General features: G+C 51.6%; 1 protein-coding gene across 10 annotated transcripts in view; it reads right to left on the minus strand.

The window, feature by feature from the left end:
- Nucleotides 1–22,186, minus strand: part of GRB10 (growth factor receptor bound protein 10) — a 162,190-nt gene that overhangs the window by 79,992 nt on the left and 60,012 nt on the right. For 7 of the 10 annotated variants that reach the window (XM_021101955.1, XM_021101965.1, XM_021101963.1 and 4 more), the window contains 1 exon segment: nucleotides 8,459–8,549. The exons of the other annotated variants lie outside the window; for them this stretch is intronic. In XM_021101955.1, coding sequence (XP_020957614.1) covers nucleotides 8,459–8,549 — 91 coding nt within the window. 10 annotated transcript variants of the gene reach the window in all.

The following is a 22,186-nucleotide window of genomic DNA, read 5'->3' on the forward strand; positions in this document are numbered from 1 at the left end:
GAGGGCTACCGAGCCTCACTGGAAATCCTGCCATCTCCCTTTGGGGACCGAGTTTAAAACTCTATCAGAAAAATAGCACATTCCAAAAAGATATTTACCTGGAATGGCTGGTTAACTGCAGTTTAAAAAAATAAAATAATTTAGGTGAAGGGTAACATCGGGGAAGAAAGACATTAGACTTCGGGAGACAGGGTATCCTGGTTTCCTGCCTAAGGGCAAAATCTAAAGATACTCACTCACCACAGATCTTAATAATGAAGGAGCCAGGAGTTCCCTGGTAGCCTAGCAGTTAAGGAGTCTGCATTGTCATTGCTGTGGCTTGGGTTCAATCCTTGGCCGGGAACTTCCACTTGCCGTGGGCATGGACCAAAACAAAGAAGGAATGGTGTCAGCGTTGTGCCCTGCCACTTCTAAAAGGGGTTTATACCCCCTGGATGAAAAGGTCCGTGTGTGTGTGTGTGTGTGTGTGTGTGTGTGTGTGTGTGTGTGTGTGCATACGATGAGTGTAACATCACAGATACTCTCAGGTATCACACAGGAAACAGTCAACTGGGTGAGGGGCCGCCAATGAGCCAGGAGGCAAGCTTGGTCCAAAAACCCCAGAGGAAGCCGCGTGGGCCTCTCGGTTGACTTCCATGCCCTCTCATGTACCATCCCTCCGCCAGATGCTCCTGACACCTCGCCAAGGGGACCAGAGCCCCCACACCCTCCCACGTGGGAGGTAGAGGCAGGAACTCAGGACCCTTGTGGAGCCCACAAGTGTATCAGTGACATGGTGTTTCACACTGCGTTACCCAAGTATCTCTAAGACACAGATGTGGACAGCAGAACCTTCCAGATACTCAGACGTGGCCTCTGCCTCCAGGAAAGGCATCAGCTCAGAAGAAAGGGGAAGAACCCGATTCCCAAGGTAGCAGGTGGTTTTTGCGTACAGATAGGTACAGATGGGGGCTGGCTGTTTCCCTCCCTTATCCCAAAATGTGAAGCGGGGGGCTGGTGGCCTCGCTGTTGACGATCCAGCGTTGTCACTGCTGTGGCTCAGGTGGCTGCTGTGATGCAGGTTCAGTCCCTGGCCTGGGGAACTTCCGTACGCCACAGGTGTGGGCCAGAAAAAACCCCACAAAAAAACAAAAATGCGAAGGTGCGGCGACTTGGCTTGATTCCAATTTCGACCCCGCGTGACCTCTCCGGGACTTCTGGGCAAGTCCTGAGCCGCTCTGCCTGGGCTCCCCACCCGTGGCTTTGATGACTAAATGAAAAACCAGGACCTGCAGGAGGATTTTCAGCATAGGACCCCGAGGTACCCCGTCCGCATCGTCATCACGCATTTTCACAGTAATCACGCACGGGGGTGTCTACGGACAAAGAGTCTAAACCACGAGGTGGCGACGCACAGGCCCCACCGTCACAGCGCAGGAGAGGAGAGGCCGCCAGCCCCAAACCCGCCACCCCGCCTCCGGCGACAGCAGAGCAGCTCCCCGAAGGGGAGGGACCAAGACAAAACCCTCTCGGGGGGCTTCCCACCACCTCTGGGAAACAACACTCTTTTCTAATTTTGGTCTTTTCTACTTGGCACAGACGGTTCAAGGAGATACTGGGTTTTCCAAAACTACCTCATTTCACATCTGTTTTCTTCCACTTGCACTGTTCCTCGAAGAAAACTAAAAAAAGCATCCCACCAAACGTAGTTCTGCACATTCAAACTGATACCAATAATCAAAACCTTTGGCCTAAAGAAACCAAGAGGGAGCTGCGATCGTGGCTCAGTGGTAACGAATCTGACTAGCATCCATGAGGACGTGGGTACGATGCCCGGCCCTGCTCAGTGGGCAAAGGACCCGGCGTGGCTGTGAGCTGTGGTGTAGGTCGCAGACACGGCTCAGATCCTGAATTTCTGTGGCTGTGGTGTAGACCGGCAGCTACAGCTCCGATTCAACCCCTAGCCTGGGAACCTCCACATGCCGCGGGTGCGGCCCTCGAAAGAAAAAGAAAAAGAGAAAAGCAAAGAAAAGGAAGGGAAAGAAGGAAAGCAAGAGAAGCAGCCAAAGCAGCAAAGAGCCGTGGCCGTGCAGGGGGGACGAGCCCACTGGAGGCCCAGAGCCTGGAAGACACACCTCAGTTCAGGGAGTCAAGTGCTGAATTTCAGAGTCTCCTCAGAGTCACAGACAGACCGAGTTTCCAAGATTCCCGGCCCCAGGGGTCATGGGCAATCTTCTGAACACATCTCAGGAGGCTTTGTGCAGTGCACACACAGCCCTGGCCCCAAGGAGAACACAGCCCACGGACAGTGACTTTCCAGCGCGGATTTCAAACCACCCCGCTCCTTGGGGCATCTCTGCTCTGCAGACGCTGCTGGGAGACAGAGCTGGACCAGCTTCCGCGCTAAGCAAGAACGATCAGACACAAGTGAAACTGAGAAAAGGCCTCACTTCCAAAACCCACATTTCTCTGAAAGCACGCATTGCAGAAATACTGTCAAGAAAAAGCTAAATATAAAATTCCCATACTGTTAAGCAAGTCTAAGTATACACCCAGAGGAGCTGAAAGCAGAGGCTGGAACAGGTATTTGCACACCCACGTTCATGGCAGCGTTATTCACAACTGCCACAAGGAGGAGGCAAAGCAAAGGCAGGCTGACAGACAAGAGGTACACAAAGTATCACTCAGCTACAGAGACGGCGACATCCTGACGCATAAGGAACCCTGCCATGCTAAGCCGGCCACCAAGGGACGATGCTGGATGAGGTCACTCACACGAGGTGCCCAGCAAAGGCAAAGTCACCAGGACAGAGTAGAACAGAGGCTACAAGCAGTGTCGGGGGATGACTTCTTAGCAGGTACAGAGCGTTTGGGGTGATGATTTTTAAACATTTTTTCTTTCTTTTTTTTTTCTTTTTATGGCCACATCTGCAGCACAAGGAAGTCTCCAGGCTAGGGATGGAATCAGAGCTGCAGCTGTAGCCTACGCCAGTCATGGCAACCCTGGACCCAAGCTGAAGCTTCGATCTACTCTGCGGCTTGCGGCAATGCTGAATCCTTAACCCACCAAGTGAGGCCAGGGATCGAACTCACATCCTTACAGAGACAATGTCAGATTCTTAATCCGCTGAGCCGCAGTGGGAACTCCTGATAATTTTTTAAAAATTAGATAGTGGGGACATTTGCACAACACTGGGAAGGTAAAGAATGCCACTGAAATGTACACTTAAAAATGGTTTAAAATGGTAAATTTTATATTAGGTATACTTCACTCCAATAAAAAGTATTTTTTAAATATTGTCGAGAGAAATTCCATTAAAAAACCACCCGCAGCAAGGAAGATGCATGCCTCCTGCAGCATGCCGCTTGGGAATGTCCGAAGCATCTTTGCACCTGTCACACAAAAATAAGCTGCTTACACTAGGAATGAGCTATCAGAAACAAGAGTAGTTAATCCTCTTTGCCAGAGAGAAGGAACAGGTCAAGGAAAGTCACAGCAAACCCTTTACTCTAAACATCAAGTCCCTTGCAAAGGACCAGCCAACCCTAAATTAAACACATCACGGACACCTAAGGCCTCGGGTCGGAGCACCTGTTAGAGGAAGACACAGCTCTCTGACTTTGCCAAGTGCTGTCATGTGTCCCAAGGCATCTTGTCAAGAAGAAGCCGTGTGGTGAGCTGGCTGGGAGATGGACAAAGGGAACGCTGAGGGAGGCAGGAGGGCCCAGCACAGTGAACTGCAGAGTCCCACAGGCTGTGCAGACGCAGCCCTGGAGGGGGCAGAGCCACCCCACCCAGCACTGCCGGACAGAGGGCTGCAAACCCCGGCCTGCTTCCAGGGACACGCAGGGCTGCGAGGGTGCGGAAGGAGCACCGAGCAAGGGGCCCCTGGATGCACTTGAAAGGGCCACCTGCCTTGCTGCTCCGCACCACAGACCTCAGAGCAAAGCTCCCTCCAGCCCCAGCGCAGGCCGCTCCCACAGCTGCCACGTGAAAGGAGCATCCAACGTCAGACACAAACACGGCTCACTGTCCATTCCCACACAGTGCCCGCTGGGCTTCGGGCCGGCTTTTCTATTGGAGAGTTTCTCTTAGGCATAGGATTTTTTAAAGTAAGCTGAGGATACTCACACACTGCAAATATTTTCCCCCGGTTGAGGCTGCCTCTCAGGGTTTCAGACGCTGTCAGGTTTGCACGCAGTCTGCTTACAGTGTCCTCACACATCGTTTTTCCCTTATGGTGGTGCTAAATCTTAGTTTCATAGTTCCTTCTCAGAGTTCCCGCTGGGGCACAGCCAGTTAAGCCTCTAACTGCAGCAGCTCAGGTTGCTGCAGAGGCACGGGTCCAATCCCCAGTCTGCTGCAATGAATTGCAAGGATGTGATTCAATCCCTAGCCCAGGAACTTGCATATGCCAGAAGTGTGGCCATTTAAAAAAAAAAAAAAAAAAAAAAAAGGAGTTCCCGTCGTGGCGCAGTGGTTAACGAATCCGACTAGGAACCATGAGGTTGCGGGTTCGGTCCCTGCCCTTGCTCAGTGGGTTAATGATCCGGCGTTGCCATGAGCTGTGGTGTAGGTTGCAGATGCGGCTCGGATCCTGCGCTGCTGTGGCTCTGGCGTAGGCCGGTGGCTACGGCTCCGATTCGACCCATAGCCTGGGAACCTCCACATTCCACGGGAGTGGCCCAAAGAAATAGCAGAAAGACCAAAAAAAAAAAAGTTCCTTTTCAGCCTGTGGGTATAAAGAGTCTCACTACCCATTAATTCTTATGAATGGAAAAAAAGCAGAAACATTTGTCTTCCACTTAGTGATTAACTGAACTGAAACTGATGACTGTGGATGGTGCACAGGAGGGAGGATCCAGTGGCCCCCACCCCCCGACGCCCCAGCCTCAGAGCCCCGCCACGACTTCTCCGTGTCGCCCTGAGTTTCTGCAACTGTGTGGGGCTCTGCATGGGACATCCGTCTGTCCTTGAATCAACTGTGACGCCCACAGGAGGCCTCGCTGCCGGCCCTCCCTCCGCCCAGCTCATCTTCAACTCTATCTGGCTGTTCCTGAGTCTTCGCTTGTCCGGAAGTCACACCAAATGCTCTGAAACTTGGTCGCAAGTGCATTAAAGATAAATGTGGGAAGACCTGACCTCTTCACTATCCACGTCTTCTGACTTACCATCCAGGGACAACCCTCCGCGTATTCAGGTCTTTTTTATGTATTTTACTAACGTCTTAGAACTTAGGTAATCTGGTTGAATTTACTCCTAGATACCTTCTAATTTTTTGTTATTATCATAGTGGGACTTCTTGCTGTCTCCCTGGCCACACCCGTGGCATGAGGAAGCTCTGGGACGGGGGGAATCAAAGCCACAGTGGCAACTTGAGCCAGGGCAGTGACAGTGCCCGATCTTTAACCTGCTGAGCCACCAGGGAACTCCTAGACGTGGGATTTCTGTTTGCATGACACTTCCTGTTGTTTTCTGTTACACGGATACTATTAAACTTTATCTGCTGATGTCACTTACCTACCAGTTTGAAAAACCCATTTATTTTAAATGGCTTTTCTATTGGGATAATAACACCATTTGCAAAGAGGCACCACTCTCATTTTTTCCTTTTGGTGTTGGCATGTCTGCTGTTGTGTTTGTTTTACAACCCTGGCAAAGACCTCTAGTGACAGCAGGCCTTCCTGTGTGTCCTCTGACTTTCAGGGACATGATGCTAAGAGCTCCCATCGTGGAGGCCGAGGGCCAAACATCTTTGACAAACAGACTTGGAACAGGTTACAGAGGTTACCGAGGTTTCTTCTCAGTACAGACAGTTCCTGACTTAATGACAGTTCCACTTAGGACTCTTTGACCACAGTGAGAAAGTGATTCGCATTCCGTAGAAACCACACTTGGAATTCTGGATGGCAACCTCTTCCGATGTGGTCCATCCTCTGTCGTGACGCTGGGCCGTGAGCAGGCCGTGGCTCTCAGGCAGGCCCACGTTCGCAGGGGAGACACCCAGCAACCTGAAGCCGTTCTGGACCCAACCACACTGCTTGTCACTTTGGTGTGGCGTTCAATAAAGAACTGAGACAGTCCACACTTCATCATAAAACAGGTTTGTGTTAGATTTTGCCCCCCGGAGGCTCGTGTAACTCTTCTCAAAACCTTTCAGGTGGTCTGGGCTAAGCTACGAGGTTCAGTGAGTCAGGTGCATTAAAAAGCATTTTTGGTTGAATGTTGTCAACTTACAATCAGTTTCTAGGGATGTGGCTGCAGGAAGAGCCGTCCTGCCTCAGGAAGGGTTGGGTTGTTCTGGTTCGTTTTGTGGTGCAAGAGTGGAGAACTGTTTAACTGCTCTCGCTGTCTCTGGTGAGATGATGCTTGTTTTCCCTTTCATCTTTTCATGCGTTAAATGTGTTCAGAGTCCAATGCCCTGAAGAATCCTTGTGTTACTATCATAAACCCAGCCTGGTCAGAGCCTTTGTTTGTTTTGTGTTTTATTTAAGATAAACTGCTAACTTGATTTATTCATGCTTTACACAGACTTTTTGGATGTCAGTTAATACGTGAAATATTTGCCTATATTTGGATTTCCTGACTGTCTTTCACGAAGCTACGAAATATTATAGAATAAGCGGAAGAGCATTTGTCCCTCACCAACCATTTGCATAAAAGAGAAATCAGGTGTCTTTTGAAGGTTCCCTGACGCTCATCTGCAAAACTCTCTGAACCTTTTTAGGAGCCAGTATCGCTCACTAACCCCATTACTTTCAGACTCTTCTTCCTTTATTAAAAGCTGGTCTTTCTCCGGGTCAATATATTTTGTTTTCCTCTTTCAACTCTCCTTTATTTCTTCAGAATTCTCTGCCCAAACTTTTTTTTTCTTTTACAGCTGCACCTGCCGGCCTACCCGCAGCCACAGCAACGCCAGATCTGAGTCACATCTGTGACCTATAACACAGTTCACGGCAACACCGGATCCTTAACCCTCTGAGTGAGGCCAGAGATGAAACCCACATCCCCACAGACACTGTGCCGGGTTCCTAACCTGCTGAGCCACAACGGGAGCTCCTCTACCAAAAACTTTCGAGTGCTGTCTGCACTCACAGGGTTGTATTTGCCATCATGTTACGCAATGTTTAACTCACAAGGAACAGAAGACATATTCTTGGCTTTCTTAGGTAGTTTCTAGGCTATTACTTCTTTCAGATGGGACCCCCCCCCTTTTCTTTAGATAATTCCTTTCTGAAGATGCAGTTTTAGGTTCACATCTAAACCTAAAGGAAGGGGAGGGAAGCGTGGTGATTTCTCACAGACCCCTCATCCCCCGTGTGCGAAGCTGCCCACCATCACTCTCTAAAAAGGTACATTTTTTTTTAATCAAGATGAAGCAAGAGTGACACATGAGGAGCCTCAGCTTTTACACACAAAACACAAATATTGACACAGTTATGATCAATATTTTAGCTGCGCCGAAGATGCTAAATACATAACCAAGTACATTTTTTCCTAACGCAGCCTCAGGCCATTACCCACTCCTCTCACCCTGACTAGGTAACCACGCGTTTCACTTAACCACGCATTGAACACACAGCCCCAATGTCCGAGTCCCCAAGGTTTCAGCTCGCCTTGTGCAAGTGGCCCCGTGGAGGCGAACGGGCGCCAGCAGGCCCCGCTGTCTGCTTACGGTTCGCAGGCCCACACCCCCTCACCACCTGCTTATCTTGGTTGGAAATACGACTTCTCGGAATTCTTTCGGGGAGGACGGCCAGTAACACCTGGTCCCAGTCTTGGTCAGCTCCCAGGCTTTATTTTCGCTGAATTGCATCCTCTCTCTCCCTCTCGCATTCGGCAATGAAGAAAATTGGGTTATTCTAACTCCCACCAGCTCTAAACCCTACCACGTCTGATACACTCTCAAAGAATCCAAACCACCAGCCCCATGTCCGTTCCCCGTTCCACCTCCTGATCACGCCAGCTCCGTGCAGGTCCCATCCTGCATCTAAGCTTACGTACTGGACCTAAGCTACAACCCTGGTATCCATCTAATACCCTCCCTGCTTCCCCATGGCGAGCCCAGCCGAAATTAGCGAGAAGGAATAGAAGGAATCGCAGCAAGAGAGACGCCAAGGCACATACACACTCAACCAGTTTAAGTGCAAACACAAGAACGCCAAAATCAAGGCGATCCCACTGTGGGGGAGCCCTCGAGATGCCTTTGAGGTGAATCCCAGGATAATTCACTTGAAATCGATTCTGAAGTTTTGCCCACTGAGGCTGTTCATTGAAAGAAACTACACGCAGACAGCGTCACCAAGTAGCTCCCTTTACAGCATCTGCTTTCCTTAAAGGGGAGAGGAAGAGCTACGGTCAGCATCTCCTTACATGAGTGCCAAGAAGAGCTTCTTGGAACACGAAGCCCCGGCGTCACTGCAAAGCAGGAGCGAGTCGGGGCGCCTGTGTCAGGCCGCTCTGCGATGCGGCCCTTACCTTGGTGAGGGGCGAGCCGGTCGGGCTGCGCTGGGAAGCCAGGTCCTGCCAGATCTCGAGGATGGTGAGGGGATGTCTGCTCCACCTGGTCCTGAGGAGACAGGTGCACAGAGGCGCTGGTCAAAAGGAGCACTTCACATCTGTCACATCCACCGCCCCCCCCCAGGCCGGTCTTTTCCTCCCCAATTTCTTCAAATTTACTGACTTTGTAGGTTTGGATGACAGCTGCTGAAAATACACTGTATAAGGAGAGTTAATCATGAAAAGGTACAGCCTGCTTGGCAAGAAAGTTAGAAGAAAGTTACTCCTGTTTTTTGGCCTAAATTGCTTTCCCTGAATAGCAATTCCAACAGAATTATTGTCAACCACAAGACTTAGGCAATGAATACAAATAATTAGCATATTCCATGGAGCGTATGCATTTTTCTATAAAGATTACTGACTCGAGCCCTGAGAGGTCTGTCACCTGTTACGGAAATGCCCTTTTATAACTGTACCCTCCACAAGGCATTGGGAACTCAGTAGCTTTTTTTTTTTTTTTTTCCTTTTTAGGGCCACACCTGCTACATATGGCTAGGGGTTGAATCAGAGCTGTAGCTGCCGCCTACACCACAGCTACAGCAACGTGGGATCCGAGCAACATCTATGACCTATGCAATGCCAGATCCTTAACCCACTGAGTGAAGCCAGGGATCAAACCTGCATCTTCATGAACACTGTGTCAGGTTCTTAACCCACTGAGCCACAACGGCAACTCTTCAGTGGCATTTCTTTAGACATCAGGGTGACAGCAAAACTTTTCAGCCAAAGTGAAAAGAGCAATATTACAACCAGGCCCACAACTCCAAAAAAAAAAAAAAAAAAAAAAACAACCATTTTCATGGGACTAAAATCAAGCCAATGAAAGAGACATTAAAATTTGGAAAAAGAAAACAAGCCTTTAAAATAATTACAGGATTATAGTAAAATATTAGCAGTGATTAATTGGGGTGGAGAAATTCTCTAACAGATTTAAAAAACTTGAAGTTTTTATAATTTTTATCATTTTATAATGTAAAATTTTTCTATTCTATTCTGTTCTGTTCTATTCTAGTCTATTCTATTTGCTCTTTAGGGCCGCACCCACAGAATATGGAGGTTCCCAGGCTAGGCGTTGAATCGGAGCTATAGCTTCCGGCCTACACCACAGCCACAGCAACGCCAGATTCCCAACCCACTGAGCAAGGCCAGAGATCGAACTCGAATCCTCATGGATACTGTTTGGATTCATTTCTACTGCACCACAATGGGAACTCCAAATTTCAGAATTTTAAAATGTAAAAATACAGATTATAATTCTATGCGTATTTTTATAACACACATGTATTACCTCTGTATTAAGAAAGGTTTTAGAACTGCGTCAAAAGTTTAATTTCTGGGAGTTCCAACTGTGACACAGCAGGTTAAGGAACCGGCACTGTCTCTGCGGCAGCTCAGGTGGCTTTTCAGGTGCAGGTTCAACCCCTGGCCTGGCACAGTAGGTTAAGGATCTGCTGTTGCCCCTGCTGTGGTGCAATTCTGCAGCTGCGGCCCGGATCCCGGCCCAGGAACTTCCATCTGCCACGGGTGCAGCAAAAAAGTGAAATTGAAAAGGATGAGTTTTGCATGGGAAATCTACTGCGACTGATAAAAACTGACACACGTGCAGTGGTTGCTGTCAGCAACCTCACCCCCGGGTACCTACTAAGGTAAGTGCCCACTAAAGGTACGTCCACTCTTGATCGCCGAGTACTAATGGGCAGCCCTGGGTGGGAACGCAGGTAGCCGGGCTCCAGGGCCCCCAGGCTGCCCCCCAAGCTGCCCAAAGAGGGTCCAGAAAAGCACATTCACGTCAAGGCCCTTTACCGCCTGAACCCCTCCCAGCAAGGGGCTTCTCCTGCCCAAGCGTGGGAGGGGCGGGTAGACGGGAGGGGGCGGGGGCAGAGGGAGAGGCCCTGCCCATAGAGAGAGTCCAGGAGGACCGGCGCCCCCACATCCCCTTCCTCTAGGAAATCGGGGAAAACCGAACACAGTCTCAGTCCTCTCGGGCACAAGGAAGCGCTTTCTCTCGGATTCGATAATTACAGCTGCGATGCTCGCAAGTTGGGAAAATCGAAACGCTAAAGGAGAGGATGAAGACGCAAACTGGCGGGAACCTCTCCTCTCTCACCGGGAAGCCATCCGATCAGTTTTTGGTCTGTTTAATTTCAGAGGAAAAAACCCACACACCCAGAGCGTGTATGTGTACGTACTGTGTGAATGATTTATGGAGAGTGTCTGTGTCACACTTGAATCACGCGAGGGTTACGGAGGATGCAGATAAGAAACGGAACCATAAACGTGGCAGGTCCCGCAGTATCTTTCTGATATTTTCCATGGCAACAAACAACCCCATCAGCCCTGTCCTGACTCGGGCGTACTCCATCAAGCAGACATGTGACACGGCTTCTTTCATTTACACCCTACTGGCCACACAGAGCAGATGCAAAATGAAAATTAGCCAAAGTTCCGTGAGAGTGGGGTAAGGCCACAGGCTTCTGGACCTGTGATGCACCCTTTATGATGCACAGCTGGACACCCCTGAAATCGTATGGGGAAAAATATGAAATCATATCATTTTGTGTTTTGGGTTTCTTTCCCCGGTTAACATCACAAGACATTATTCTTTTCTTTTCTTTTTTTTTTTTGGTCTTTTTGCCTTTTCTAGGGCCACTCCTGCAGCATATGGAGGTTCCCAGGCTAGGGGTCCAATCGGAGCTGTAGCCACCGGCCTACACCACAGCCACAGCTATGCAGGATCCGAGCCGTGTCTGTGACCTACACCACAGCTCACGGCAATGCCAGATCCTTAACCCAGTGAGCAAGGCAGGGATCGAACCCACAACCTCATGGTTTCCAGTCGGATTCGTTAACCACTGCGCCATGATGGGAACTCCAACATTATTATTTTCAAACCGTGGTAAATATCGTTTCACGTTCTAAACTACCCTCGGAAACGCCTGCAGTCAGCTGCAGATGTCAGAGAGCGTAAATACATCGGCAAACGCCTCTGGACCTAACATCTGGTCCACACTCCTGATTATTCACTTAGGACCCCAGACCTGGAAGGGCTAGGTCCAAAGTCATATGCTTTTTTTTGTTCTTTTCTTTCCTTCTTTGAGTCAAAAGGACAAGTTCACACTTTTGACCCTTCCACCCGAAATAGAGAACTGCTAACAGCCCAGGCAGCCAGCACTGCGCCAGGTGACCGTTGTAGAATTTTTTCCTGCTAATCCCAGAGGCAGGCGGGGGCCTAATCCTGAGGTTTCTGCAAGCAAATCTTTAACACCAAAGCGAACCACTTCTCCATGTGCCTCTCAGCCCTTTGTCTCTCTCCCTGTGACTCTCCTTGGACAAGCCAGCTGGACTAGAGCAAGAGCTTTATACCAAGGCCTCTGTGAAGGAGCCCCAGACCCAGCTAAGGGTTTGGGGCCCCGGGCTGGACTTGCTGAGTCAGTTGGCTCATCTGTAAAATGGGCTGCAGACCCTGCAGGCCGGCTGGGAGGACGCATGGACAAGGAAGCACAGAACCAGGGCTCGAAGTCAGGGGAGCCCCGGCCTGAGGTCCTTGGTCCCCCAGAGATGTCAGTCTATTTCTTAATTCCTCCAGGATGAGCTCTTTGTTTGCTAAGACACCAAGTGTTTGCTGCAAATGCTTTTCCTACCTTGTGTGAGACGTAATTATGTTTTTGTTTATCAGCATTTAACTCAACGCAATCAAGTTTATTGAACGTTTCGTTTCTACACCACACTTGAGGCATATGGAAGTTTCCAGGCTGGGGGTCAAACTGGAGCTGCAGCTGCCAGCCTCGGCCACAGCCACAGCCACACCAGATCTGAGCTGCATCTGCGACCTACGCCACAGCTGGTGGCTGACTCGAGGTACTCCTTTCCTCTGACAGCCACCTGGGCAGGAAGAGGCGAGGCCGTAAACTGCCCGGCCCATGTGGGCCCCCTGAGCACCCCGGTGCCTGGCCTGGACGCCACTGTTATCTTGTGTTCCCATCTCCGCACACAGGGGCCTGTGGGCCTCGTCGGTGCCGAGACCTGCCCAGGCCTGGGCCAGCTCACCAGGTCCCCACCGTCACTGCCGACCCCCACGCTCGATGTCAGCACACGCGTCCCCTCTCGCTGCTTTGCCGTGAATTCCTCAGCAGCGTCCTCTAAGCCAGCGTGTCCAAGTTGACGTAAATTACTGAAGTGTCTCGTCTGGAAGGCTTCCTTACACTGAACTGCGAGGTTCCTACCCACTCCTAACACGAATGTTGGGGTGGCCCATCTGACTGAAGTCAGACCCACGGGCACTGAGACAGTGTAGACCAAGAAACTGTGCCACCCCACCTATTTCGAGGGCGGGGCCGGGGGGGCGGGGACAGCCGCCCCAAGACGGCGCTCCAGGCGTGTCTGGGATGGCACGAGGCCCTGCGGAGTAACAAGCACCCGGTGTTCCCTGCGCCCAGGCCGGCCTCGGGCCCGGTCACCCACTGACCCGCTGCCCCCTCTCTGTGACAAGCACTCCAGACGCCACCGAGACCTCTATTCAGAAGACAAGTCACCTAAAAACCTAATTTAAGTCAACCTTGTCTAAACAGTGTGGCCAGATTTAGCAACTAAAAATACAGGCTGTTCAGTGACATCTGCATTTCAAATAAACAACTAACAAAATGTTTTTGGTGTATGTCCCAAATATTGCACGGAACTTATCCTTTAAAAAATGTTGTGGTTTATCTGAATTTAACCAGGCACTCTACACTTTATGGGGCAATTCTATACCTGAAGTCCTATTTTAAATCTGACAGGTTCACATGACAGATGAGAGTGGCAGGAACAAAAACCGCATATGCGTTCGTGTGTATGTAAAGCTCCCAGATTAAAAGAACATGAGTCGACACAGAGAAGCTTCAGACAAGAGCTCTGCCATCTTGCAAAGCCAAGAATTTGTTCCCGCGGGGAAAATGACGGTGCTTGTAAAGTGAAGCCCCAGCACAAAGGCAGCCAGGAGGAGTCAACCACCCGCCAGGCAGAGGACGGACCGGACCCTCCCCTCCGCCACCGCACGAAGGTCAGGAGCAGAGGAGACACAGAAGAACGCCAACTGGGACAAGGGCAACGGGCTTCTGGAAGGCTGAGCTGTTGGGCTCCAGGGCTAGTTCGGGCTGTCGTGGGGTCGGGGGTGGGGTTCCGGTCCCAGGCCGGTGGCCTCCCTCTTGGGTCAGGAGGGCAGGGTGGCCAGGCTGTGGCCCGGGGCCCACACGACACAGCCTCCGCCTCTGCAGGAGGCCGGGGCGAGGAGAGGAGGCAAGGCTGCGTCTCTGACGGTGGCCACTAGCTGGTGACGCTTCTCCAAACCAGAGCCCAGACGCAGGGAGCTCTGCCTCCCACGCAGATGGGCACCGGGGCTCCTTCACTGATGCTGCAAGGCTCACTTCCTACTTCATGCTGGACCACAGACCCACGTGGCTTTCAAAACACTTTCCAAAGTCAGAGGCAAGCCGGGCCCAAACGCCTTCCTCCCGCCTTATGCGGGCGAGCCCGTGCTAAGCGAGAGGGTCAAGCAGCACAGAGTCCTCCCTCGGAGCTGGCGGGGTGGGTGAGACCACAGCACAGACCAGACACGGACTGCTCCCCCAGCTGGGCTGAGCTGCTCTTCTAGAAAGTTCCATTGTGAGCCCCACTTCTGGGGCTGCAGGAATGCCCCCAGCCCTGCTCCTTCAGGCCTCATGCTGGCCCTGGGCTGGGCCCCAATGTGGCTGGCTCCTCTGGAACCTCCAGCCCCCCCGAACCCATCTTTGGTGCCCAGCGCTGAGGCCTCTGCCCGTGGAGACCCTATGCGGACAGCCCAGGGCACTGCCCGTCAGGACAGCTGGCATCAGTGTGGTCAGTCCCCAGAGCGAGAGGCCAACCTCACCTGAAGAAACGGGTGAGAAATGCAGATTCCCAGGCCCAAGGGCCCTGCTCTGTCCCAACTGTGGGGGTGGAGGGCAGTCTGAGCTCCTCATCATAGGTGACACGCTCACCAGAATATTCCCGGGCCACCTTCCCGGCCGGGGCTCCCCGGCGGCCACCTCCCCTCCTGCTCTGCCCTGGAGTCCTCACCACCTGGGATTTCGCCACCTCCATGCACACCGCCTGCTCATCTTGCAGGTCCAGCCCGAAAGGCACCCCCTTCGGGAGCTTCTGTGACACCCCCCAACCCCGCCTCAATTCTAAGTGGGGAGTGAGAAGAGCCACCCCTCCCCTCCCAGAGCCCCAGTCCACCGACCCCACGACCCCAGCCCGGCCCCAACCCAAGCCCTGATCTGGCACAAGGACACCTCCGCGTCTCAGAGGGGTGGGGGGACGGAGACCGGGAGGGAGGAAAGCCACAGAACGCTGAGCCGGGACACACAGCCCGCTGCTGGAGACCAGCAGGACGAGCTGAGCTGTGTGCCAGTGAAAAGCAGCAATGCAGCCTGAGGGCATAAAAGAAAAGAAGCAGCTGTCTGCCAGCCCTCAGCGGACAGTCTTGTCTAACTGATCCTCGCCCAGGCTGCTGTGAAGCAGTACAAGGGGCCCAAGAGCCCAGGGAGTGTTCACTGGGCAGGCGAGGGGTTTCGGGACCATCCATGTCTCAGAGCAGAGCTGGGGAACTGGACAAGACCGGAGTGTAACAGTCAGCACAGCACCTGCCGGGTGATAAACGGCAACACGCAGCAAAGGCCAGACTCCGGGATCATGTCCTGCTGGTGAGTCCTGTGACTTCCGACAACTTCCTGCGTCTGTGTGCTTCCTTGGGACAGAATGGTGACCTCACAGGTGGGATGGGCTGATTAAATTAAAAGGATGTGTGACACACGGTCTGCCCTGTGTTCAGTGATGGTCGTAAGCCAAGGGGACAAGACGTCTGTAACCAAGACCTCTCCCTAGCGGGTGTCCCAGGGTGGTGTCCTCACACCTCCTGTGCAGAGTCTCTCAGGGATCTGAATAAAGGCTCAGAGACGCCCTTAGTGCCTCTGCTAAGGTGAACAAAGATTAATGCCATAGAAAACGGAAGGTGGGGAACTGAAGTGTCTTTGATCAGGGAGCACATGCCATCAGAATCCACAGGCATTCAGTGAAATACTGCAGGACCCCAAACTGACCAGCCAACCAGCCAGCAATGCACAAGAACGACGTGGGGGAATGGGCAATCCCAGGACACAGGCCTGAGGCTGAGGCTAAGACAGAGCCAGAGTGGCTCCCAGCCCCCTGCAACCCTTCCTACAGAGGCCCCACGACTGAGCTGGGAAAAGACACAGCAATGCAGGGTCCCCCACTTCTGGTGCTGGCAGCTCTCGGGCCTTCCCTCAGGCCTTTCCCACCAGGTGCCCCCTCCTGTCCCCTGGAGAAACTGCTGACCCGCTAATGGAGGTACAGAGGCTGATGTTTCTGAAGGTCAACCTGTGAAACCCAAGCGCCATGGTTCCATCATGCCACACAAGAGGCACTTAAAGCTCCTGATTTCACCTCAAAATAGAAATCTACTAGATGATGAGACTGCTGTCCTAGTGAAGAATAAGTGACAATATTATCTGCTGGTTTGTGTTATCTGCAATATTATAATGGGAACATACTACCCTAAATTCCACTGGAAAGAACCCAAAGCCCATATCTGTCAGATGCATGTGTATCTTATTGTAGAACTTGCAAACCTATCAGTCAGGTAGCTGTGATCAAGATTTCACATTACCCTCCTCTGAGCCACAGAAAATTGCTAATTTTTATTAAAAACAGACGTGAAGATTCCAGTTCTAGAGGGTGATGTGGGAATAATCCTGAAGTCACCTGTTTCCACAGACAGCCTGCTTTTTAAAAAGCCTAAGGTTGGCAGAGTGATGCCCACACTCAGAAAACCACATCGAGGCAGACAGGAGAGGCTGGGACAAGCCCTGGCATAAATCCCAGCCCAGCACAGTGACCCAGAGCTGGAGACAACTCAAAACCTGGTGCTTCTCCCTAAAGACTAAAGGGTTTAAACCCCACAATAGGACCTCAGCGTTTAAGTCCTTTATCTGAGAGGAAAGCTTGCAAAACATCTAATTCTGAAAACCAAAGGGGCTCGTGTCCCAAGACCCGCAAGACTGCAGTGATCTGGAGGGACCCACAAGCATGGACTCACAGTGCTCAGGGGTGGGCACTATGTTGGCAATTTCCCTCTGACACATGCCAGAACACCAGCATCTCCTGGAGGGGAGACTTAGACACTACTGGCACCCTGATTTCAGGTCTGGCACCCTGGTTTTTGCAGTTGCTACCCAGGGGACACCACTGGATCACCTGCCTCTGATGGCCAGAGTGCTTGCATGCCTGGGATTCATGAGACTCTAACAATGCGAGAGAGACGGTTCTTGCAAAAATGCCACTCCCCAGGGCACTGAAGACAGCAGACAGAGCCCCAATATTTGTGACTGCCACCCAGGGGATATCACCAGGTTACCTGTCCAGCACAGGAAGGTATATATACACTTTTAAAACCTGTCACCTAAGGGTCTGGATTCCATAAAGCCTATATCTAGGTACTGAGATCCTCCCTGTAACGAAAATGACAGGTTTTGGTACAGCATCAAAAATATCATGGGCTTCTGGGCGAACCACAAAGGCTTGAGGGATGACCAAGAGCTAGGGCAGGGTTGAATGATAAGGTCCCTCTCCTACCTGAGGCCATTCTGTCAAGATTGGGAGAGGCGCTGGTTTTATCTCCTGTATAGAAACCAACACAGAGCCAAATAAAATGAGAAGACAGAGGAATATGTCCCAATGAAAAGAATAAGATAAAATATCAGGGAAAAAAAACCTAGGTAAAATGGAGAAAAGCAATTAATTTACCCAATAAAGAGTTCAATGTCATGGTCATAACGATGCTCGTGGAACTTGAGAGAAGAATGGAGGCTCACAGCGAGAACCTCAACGAAGAGATGGAATATGCAGGGAAGTTCAGAGTAGAAGTCACTGAACCGAGTAACGCCATAAACGAACTGAAAACTATACTAGCAGGTTCAGCAACAGACTAGATGAAGCAGGAAAAGGTCAGTGAACTTGAAGACAGGGCAGCAAACCTCACCCACACAGAGCAGCAAAGAGAAAACAAAACGATAAAAGAATAAAAGCGAAGGCAGCTTAAGGAGACTCTGTTAAGATGACCAACATTCACATTAAAGGGCTCTCAAAAGGCGAAGAGAGAGACAGAAAGGAGCAGAAATATTTTTTTGATGAAATAATGGCTGAAAACTTCTGTAGCCTGGGAAGAAATAGACATCCAGATATAGAAAGCCCAGAGTTCCAAATAAGAGGAACTTAAAGAAACCCGAACCAAGACAGACAATAATTATTAAAACATCAAAAATTAAAGAAAGAGAAAAATCTTAAAAGCAGCAAGAGAAGACAGCTTGTTACACACAAGGGAACCCACATAAGACCAGCAGCAGAAGTTTTAGCAGAAACCTTGCAGTCCAGGAGGGAGGGGCATAATATATTCAAAGTGCTGGGGGTGGAGGGAAGGCCAATCCAGAAGACTCCACTCGTGGTTATCACTCAGAATCGAAGAAGAGATAAAGAGATGTTCAAAAGCTAAACCACTAAACTGACCTTACAAGAAATGTAAAAGGGACTTTTTCTGAGCTGAAAAGATAAGATGCTAATGAGTGACAAGAAATCATGAAATAATAAATGTCACTGAAAAGTTAATATATAGTAAAGATAGGAAATTAGTCATTTATAAATAATTAGTTAAGGGATAACATGATAAAAAGATGTAAAATATGACATCAAAAAACATAAAACACAGTGGGGGAGAGTAAAAATGCTGAACTCAGAATGAGATCAAACTTAAGTAGTTATCAACTTAAAACAGACTTTAACCGATAAAACTTGCTGTATGTAAGCCTTGTGGTAACCACAAGGCAAAAACCTATACAGAAAACACACAAAATAACAAGAGAAAATAATATAAGCAATACATAAGCCCTAAAGAAAGTCACTAAATCACAAAGGAAGAGAGACAGAAGAACAAAGAGGAACTACAAAAAATAACCAGAGAACAAATAACAAAACGGCAGTAAGTACACACCTATTGATAATTAGTTTAAACATAAATGGGTTAAACCCTCTTATCAAGACACAGAGGAGCTGAATGGATAAAAAATCAGACCAATCTGTAGGCTGCCTACAAGAGACTTAATTCAAATGTAAGAACACGTACTAACTGGAAGAGCAGGGATGGGAAAAGACACTTCATGCCCATGGAAACCAAAAGCAACCTGGAGTGGCAATGCTGTATCAGACAAAACAGACTAGGAAACAAAGCCCACAATAAGAGACATGCCTGCTAAAGGTCGAAGCGTCGTCATTTAAGTTTTTGAGACATAGGGTTATATATCAAACGGTGTACTGTTGACAGCCTCCACAATCCAGATCTAGATGTGCACCAGGAGCTGTGGGCTCTAGGTCACCATGGCCCCTTCCAAGGTCAAGGAAGGTTAAGGGGGAAGGGGAGGGAGTGGGACGACGGGGAGTTTGGGATGAGCAGACACAAACTATTCCATTAGAATGGATGAGCGATGAGGTCCTGCTATCAGCGCAGGGAACTATATCCAATCACTTGCGACAGACCACTGATGGAAGGTGAGAAATAGCATGTAGATATGTACGGCTGGATCCCTTTGCTGCACAGCAGAAATTGAAACAACATCGTAAATCAACTATACTTTAGCTTAAAAATTTTTAAAAGCACTTGAAAATAAAACAAAAAACAAATCTGTCAACCAAGCAAAAATAAATTTCAAAAACAAAGGTGGAAAAAAAAAAAAGAAGGAAGATTATCGCTTAAGAAGGTGATAATCTGGAAAATGCAGATGAACAACACCCACTAAAGGGGAGGGGGCGGCCCAAACGGGCAAAGAACATTTAATATTTAGTGGCTGAGCAGGTTAAGGATCTGAGTAGTGTCCATGGGGATGCGGGTTCTATCCCTGGCCTTGCTTAGTGGGTTAAGGACCCGGCATTGCCATGAGCTGTGGTGTAGGTGGCAGATGCAGCTCTGGTTCGACCCCTAGCCTGGGAACGTCCATATGCTCCAGGTGCAGCCCGAAAAAGGAAAAAAAATTTTCTTGTCTTGCCATAAAATTTGAATTTTATTTCATCCAAAGAAAGGAGAAACCCACGCCGCCAGCCTTCCCGGTCAAGGCGTGAGGGAAATACTTCCTATTTATGTTGCATTAATATGTGCCACTGACCCTGACATGAAAATACCTGGACCGCCTCTGATCAGAATAAGTGCAGAAAACATTCGTCCAGAACAGTCAGCTGCTCCCAACCAGCCTGTCCTCACAGCACGCACAGCGCCTCTTCCTGCCCAGCTCGCCCTGAGCCAGGGCCGCCTCCAGCCCCCAAGGAAAACTCGCCTCCTGCCAAGTTTGAGGGCTTCTGACTCCACGTCCTTACCTGTGGATTAGTGTGTAAACACCAGCAGCAGGCTGGGCACGCCCTGAAACGCCGAGCTAGACCTGGGTGACAAACAGCAAAGACCAGATGTGGCCGCTGTCACGAGAGGTGACAGCGTGGGACGCGCTCACCGTCTCACACTGTTCAGGGTCACGAGGGGGCTCGGGGACCCGGGGGGGGGGCACCTGCTGCCAAACGCCAACTGTGGCTGCGAAAAGGAGCCCAGTGCTCAGGCGGGTGAAATCGCAGCACGAGTGTGCTGTCACACACAGCCCCGCGGGGAAAGGACAGCGCTGTGCCCCGCGCCCTGGCTGCTCTTCCACGCTGGCTCTCCGATGAGGCTCGAGGTTTTCTAAAGTCACGACCTGACCGACCTGAAACCCCACCGGTGGCGCCTGTCAAGAATAAAACACTGCCACGGGCGTCCTGGTGGCCCCTTGGGGTCCACGGACCTCTTGGGATGTCGAGGAGGAGCCAGAGGCCACGGGGTCACTGGATCTCCCCAACACGCCTGGGCTGGGCAGTCAGGCACCCGGCCTCCTCCCTCCCTTCCTGGGAGGGGCTGGAGACAGAGCCGGACAGCACTTTCCAAAAGACCCGGTCACTCGGCCGGTGTGATGGCCTGACACGGCACGAGAGTGGGCAGCACCCAGGATGGAGCCCGGCTGTGGACGTGACCTGACCCATCAAGTTCCAAAGCCCCCACCCCTGGCCTCCCGCAGCCATCCCGACGCCACCAGGGGAGCCCCTTGAAGAGTGGGCTGGGGCCGGCGATGCTGGGTTGGGTGAGCAGCGGAGGCCAGGTGGCAGACTTCAGGTGGGGGGCCCAGGTGCCCCAGCACCCCCTGGGCTTGTTCTCTGGGACCCGCCTCCCGTGAGAGGAGAAGGACCAGCCTGGAACACCCACAGGTACTAATACAACATCCATCCATCAGAATGTCCAGCAAGCAGCACCCCGGCCAGCCTTGGCCTCGAGGGGAAACTGAGCCACCAGCAATGTGACATCACACCCTGAACGCGCTTCAGGAGCATCAGCGATTGGGCAGCCCAGGTGTGAGAGCAATGCGACAAACTGCCAACCTGCACAGGGCATCACACCTGCTCTGACCCCGGCCCCAGGATCTCTGGCCAACGTGGAGTCCACCTTTTGGAAACTGGGGAGCAGCTCTGGTCTCCCTCCCCTGTCACAGAAGATGGGGAGGGAGGCCCAGGCCACAGGCACCAGGGCCTGAATCCCTCTGGGAGGCACAGGGAGCCGGTCACCCGCTGCGCACTGACCCCCCAGTGTGCGGAGGTCCTGTGATGAAGCTGGTGGGCGAGGAAGATGAGCGTCCAGCTTGGGGGTGGAGAGCAGGCCGATCCAGGGGCAGGAGCCATGTGGACAGGGAGGTGACCGGATGCTGCTCGAGGCTCAGCTCCCTCCTCTAAAGAGGGGACCGGCCCCTGAGGCCCCTGCTGGGGCACAGAGCTCTGCGGGCAGGAGACCCCGCTCCTTCTGCAGGAAGCTCCCTGCTTCCTCCCCCTGCACCCCCACTAGGCCCCAGCCGGGAGGCCAAGGGACCAGCCAAGGCCACGGGGTCAGGAGGGACGGGCCCCGCACACGCCCTCCCCCACAAGCAGGACGAGGACAGGCGTCTCTTCCTCGAACTTCTCAACAACAACCTCAGAACCAGGGAGACGTGCTCACTGCCCTGGAGGAGCAGGAAGAGGCCCCAGGGTGTAGGATGATGTAATCCCCGTGGTGGCTCTTCCTCCCGCCACGTCCTCCGGGAGCAGAGGGCACGAGGCCAGGGGTGATCGGCAGCCCCAGCCGAGAACCTGGAGGCAGAACGCGGGAAAGTGGGCCCCACCGCGTCCTGCCTGGGCTCCCACACCGCACCTGGGCCAGGTGTGACAGCGCCTCAGGGGCAGGTATGAGGCGGAGCAGGGCAGGGCAGAGGGATGATTCCAGAAGCATGGTGAAGGGCCCAGCTGAGAGGTCAGGCCATGCTCCCTGAGCTGCATCTTCCGCGGAGCTGTGTGCAAAGCGAGCAGCTTGGAGTTCCCGTCGTGGCGCAGTGGTTAACGAATCCGACTAGGAACCATGAGGTTGCGGGTTCGATCCCTGCCCTTGCTCAGTGGGTTAAGGATCCGGCGTTGCCGTGAGCTGTGGTGTAGGTTGCAGACGCGGCTCGGATCCCGTGTTGCTGTGGCTCTGGCGTAGGCCGGTGGCTA

This window comes from Sus scrofa, chromosome 9, assembly GCF_000003025.6.
Source record: "Sus scrofa isolate TJ Tabasco breed Duroc chromosome 9, Sscrofa11.1, whole genome shotgun sequence".
NCBI lineage: Eukaryota > Metazoa > Chordata > Mammalia > Artiodactyla > Suidae > Sus > Sus scrofa.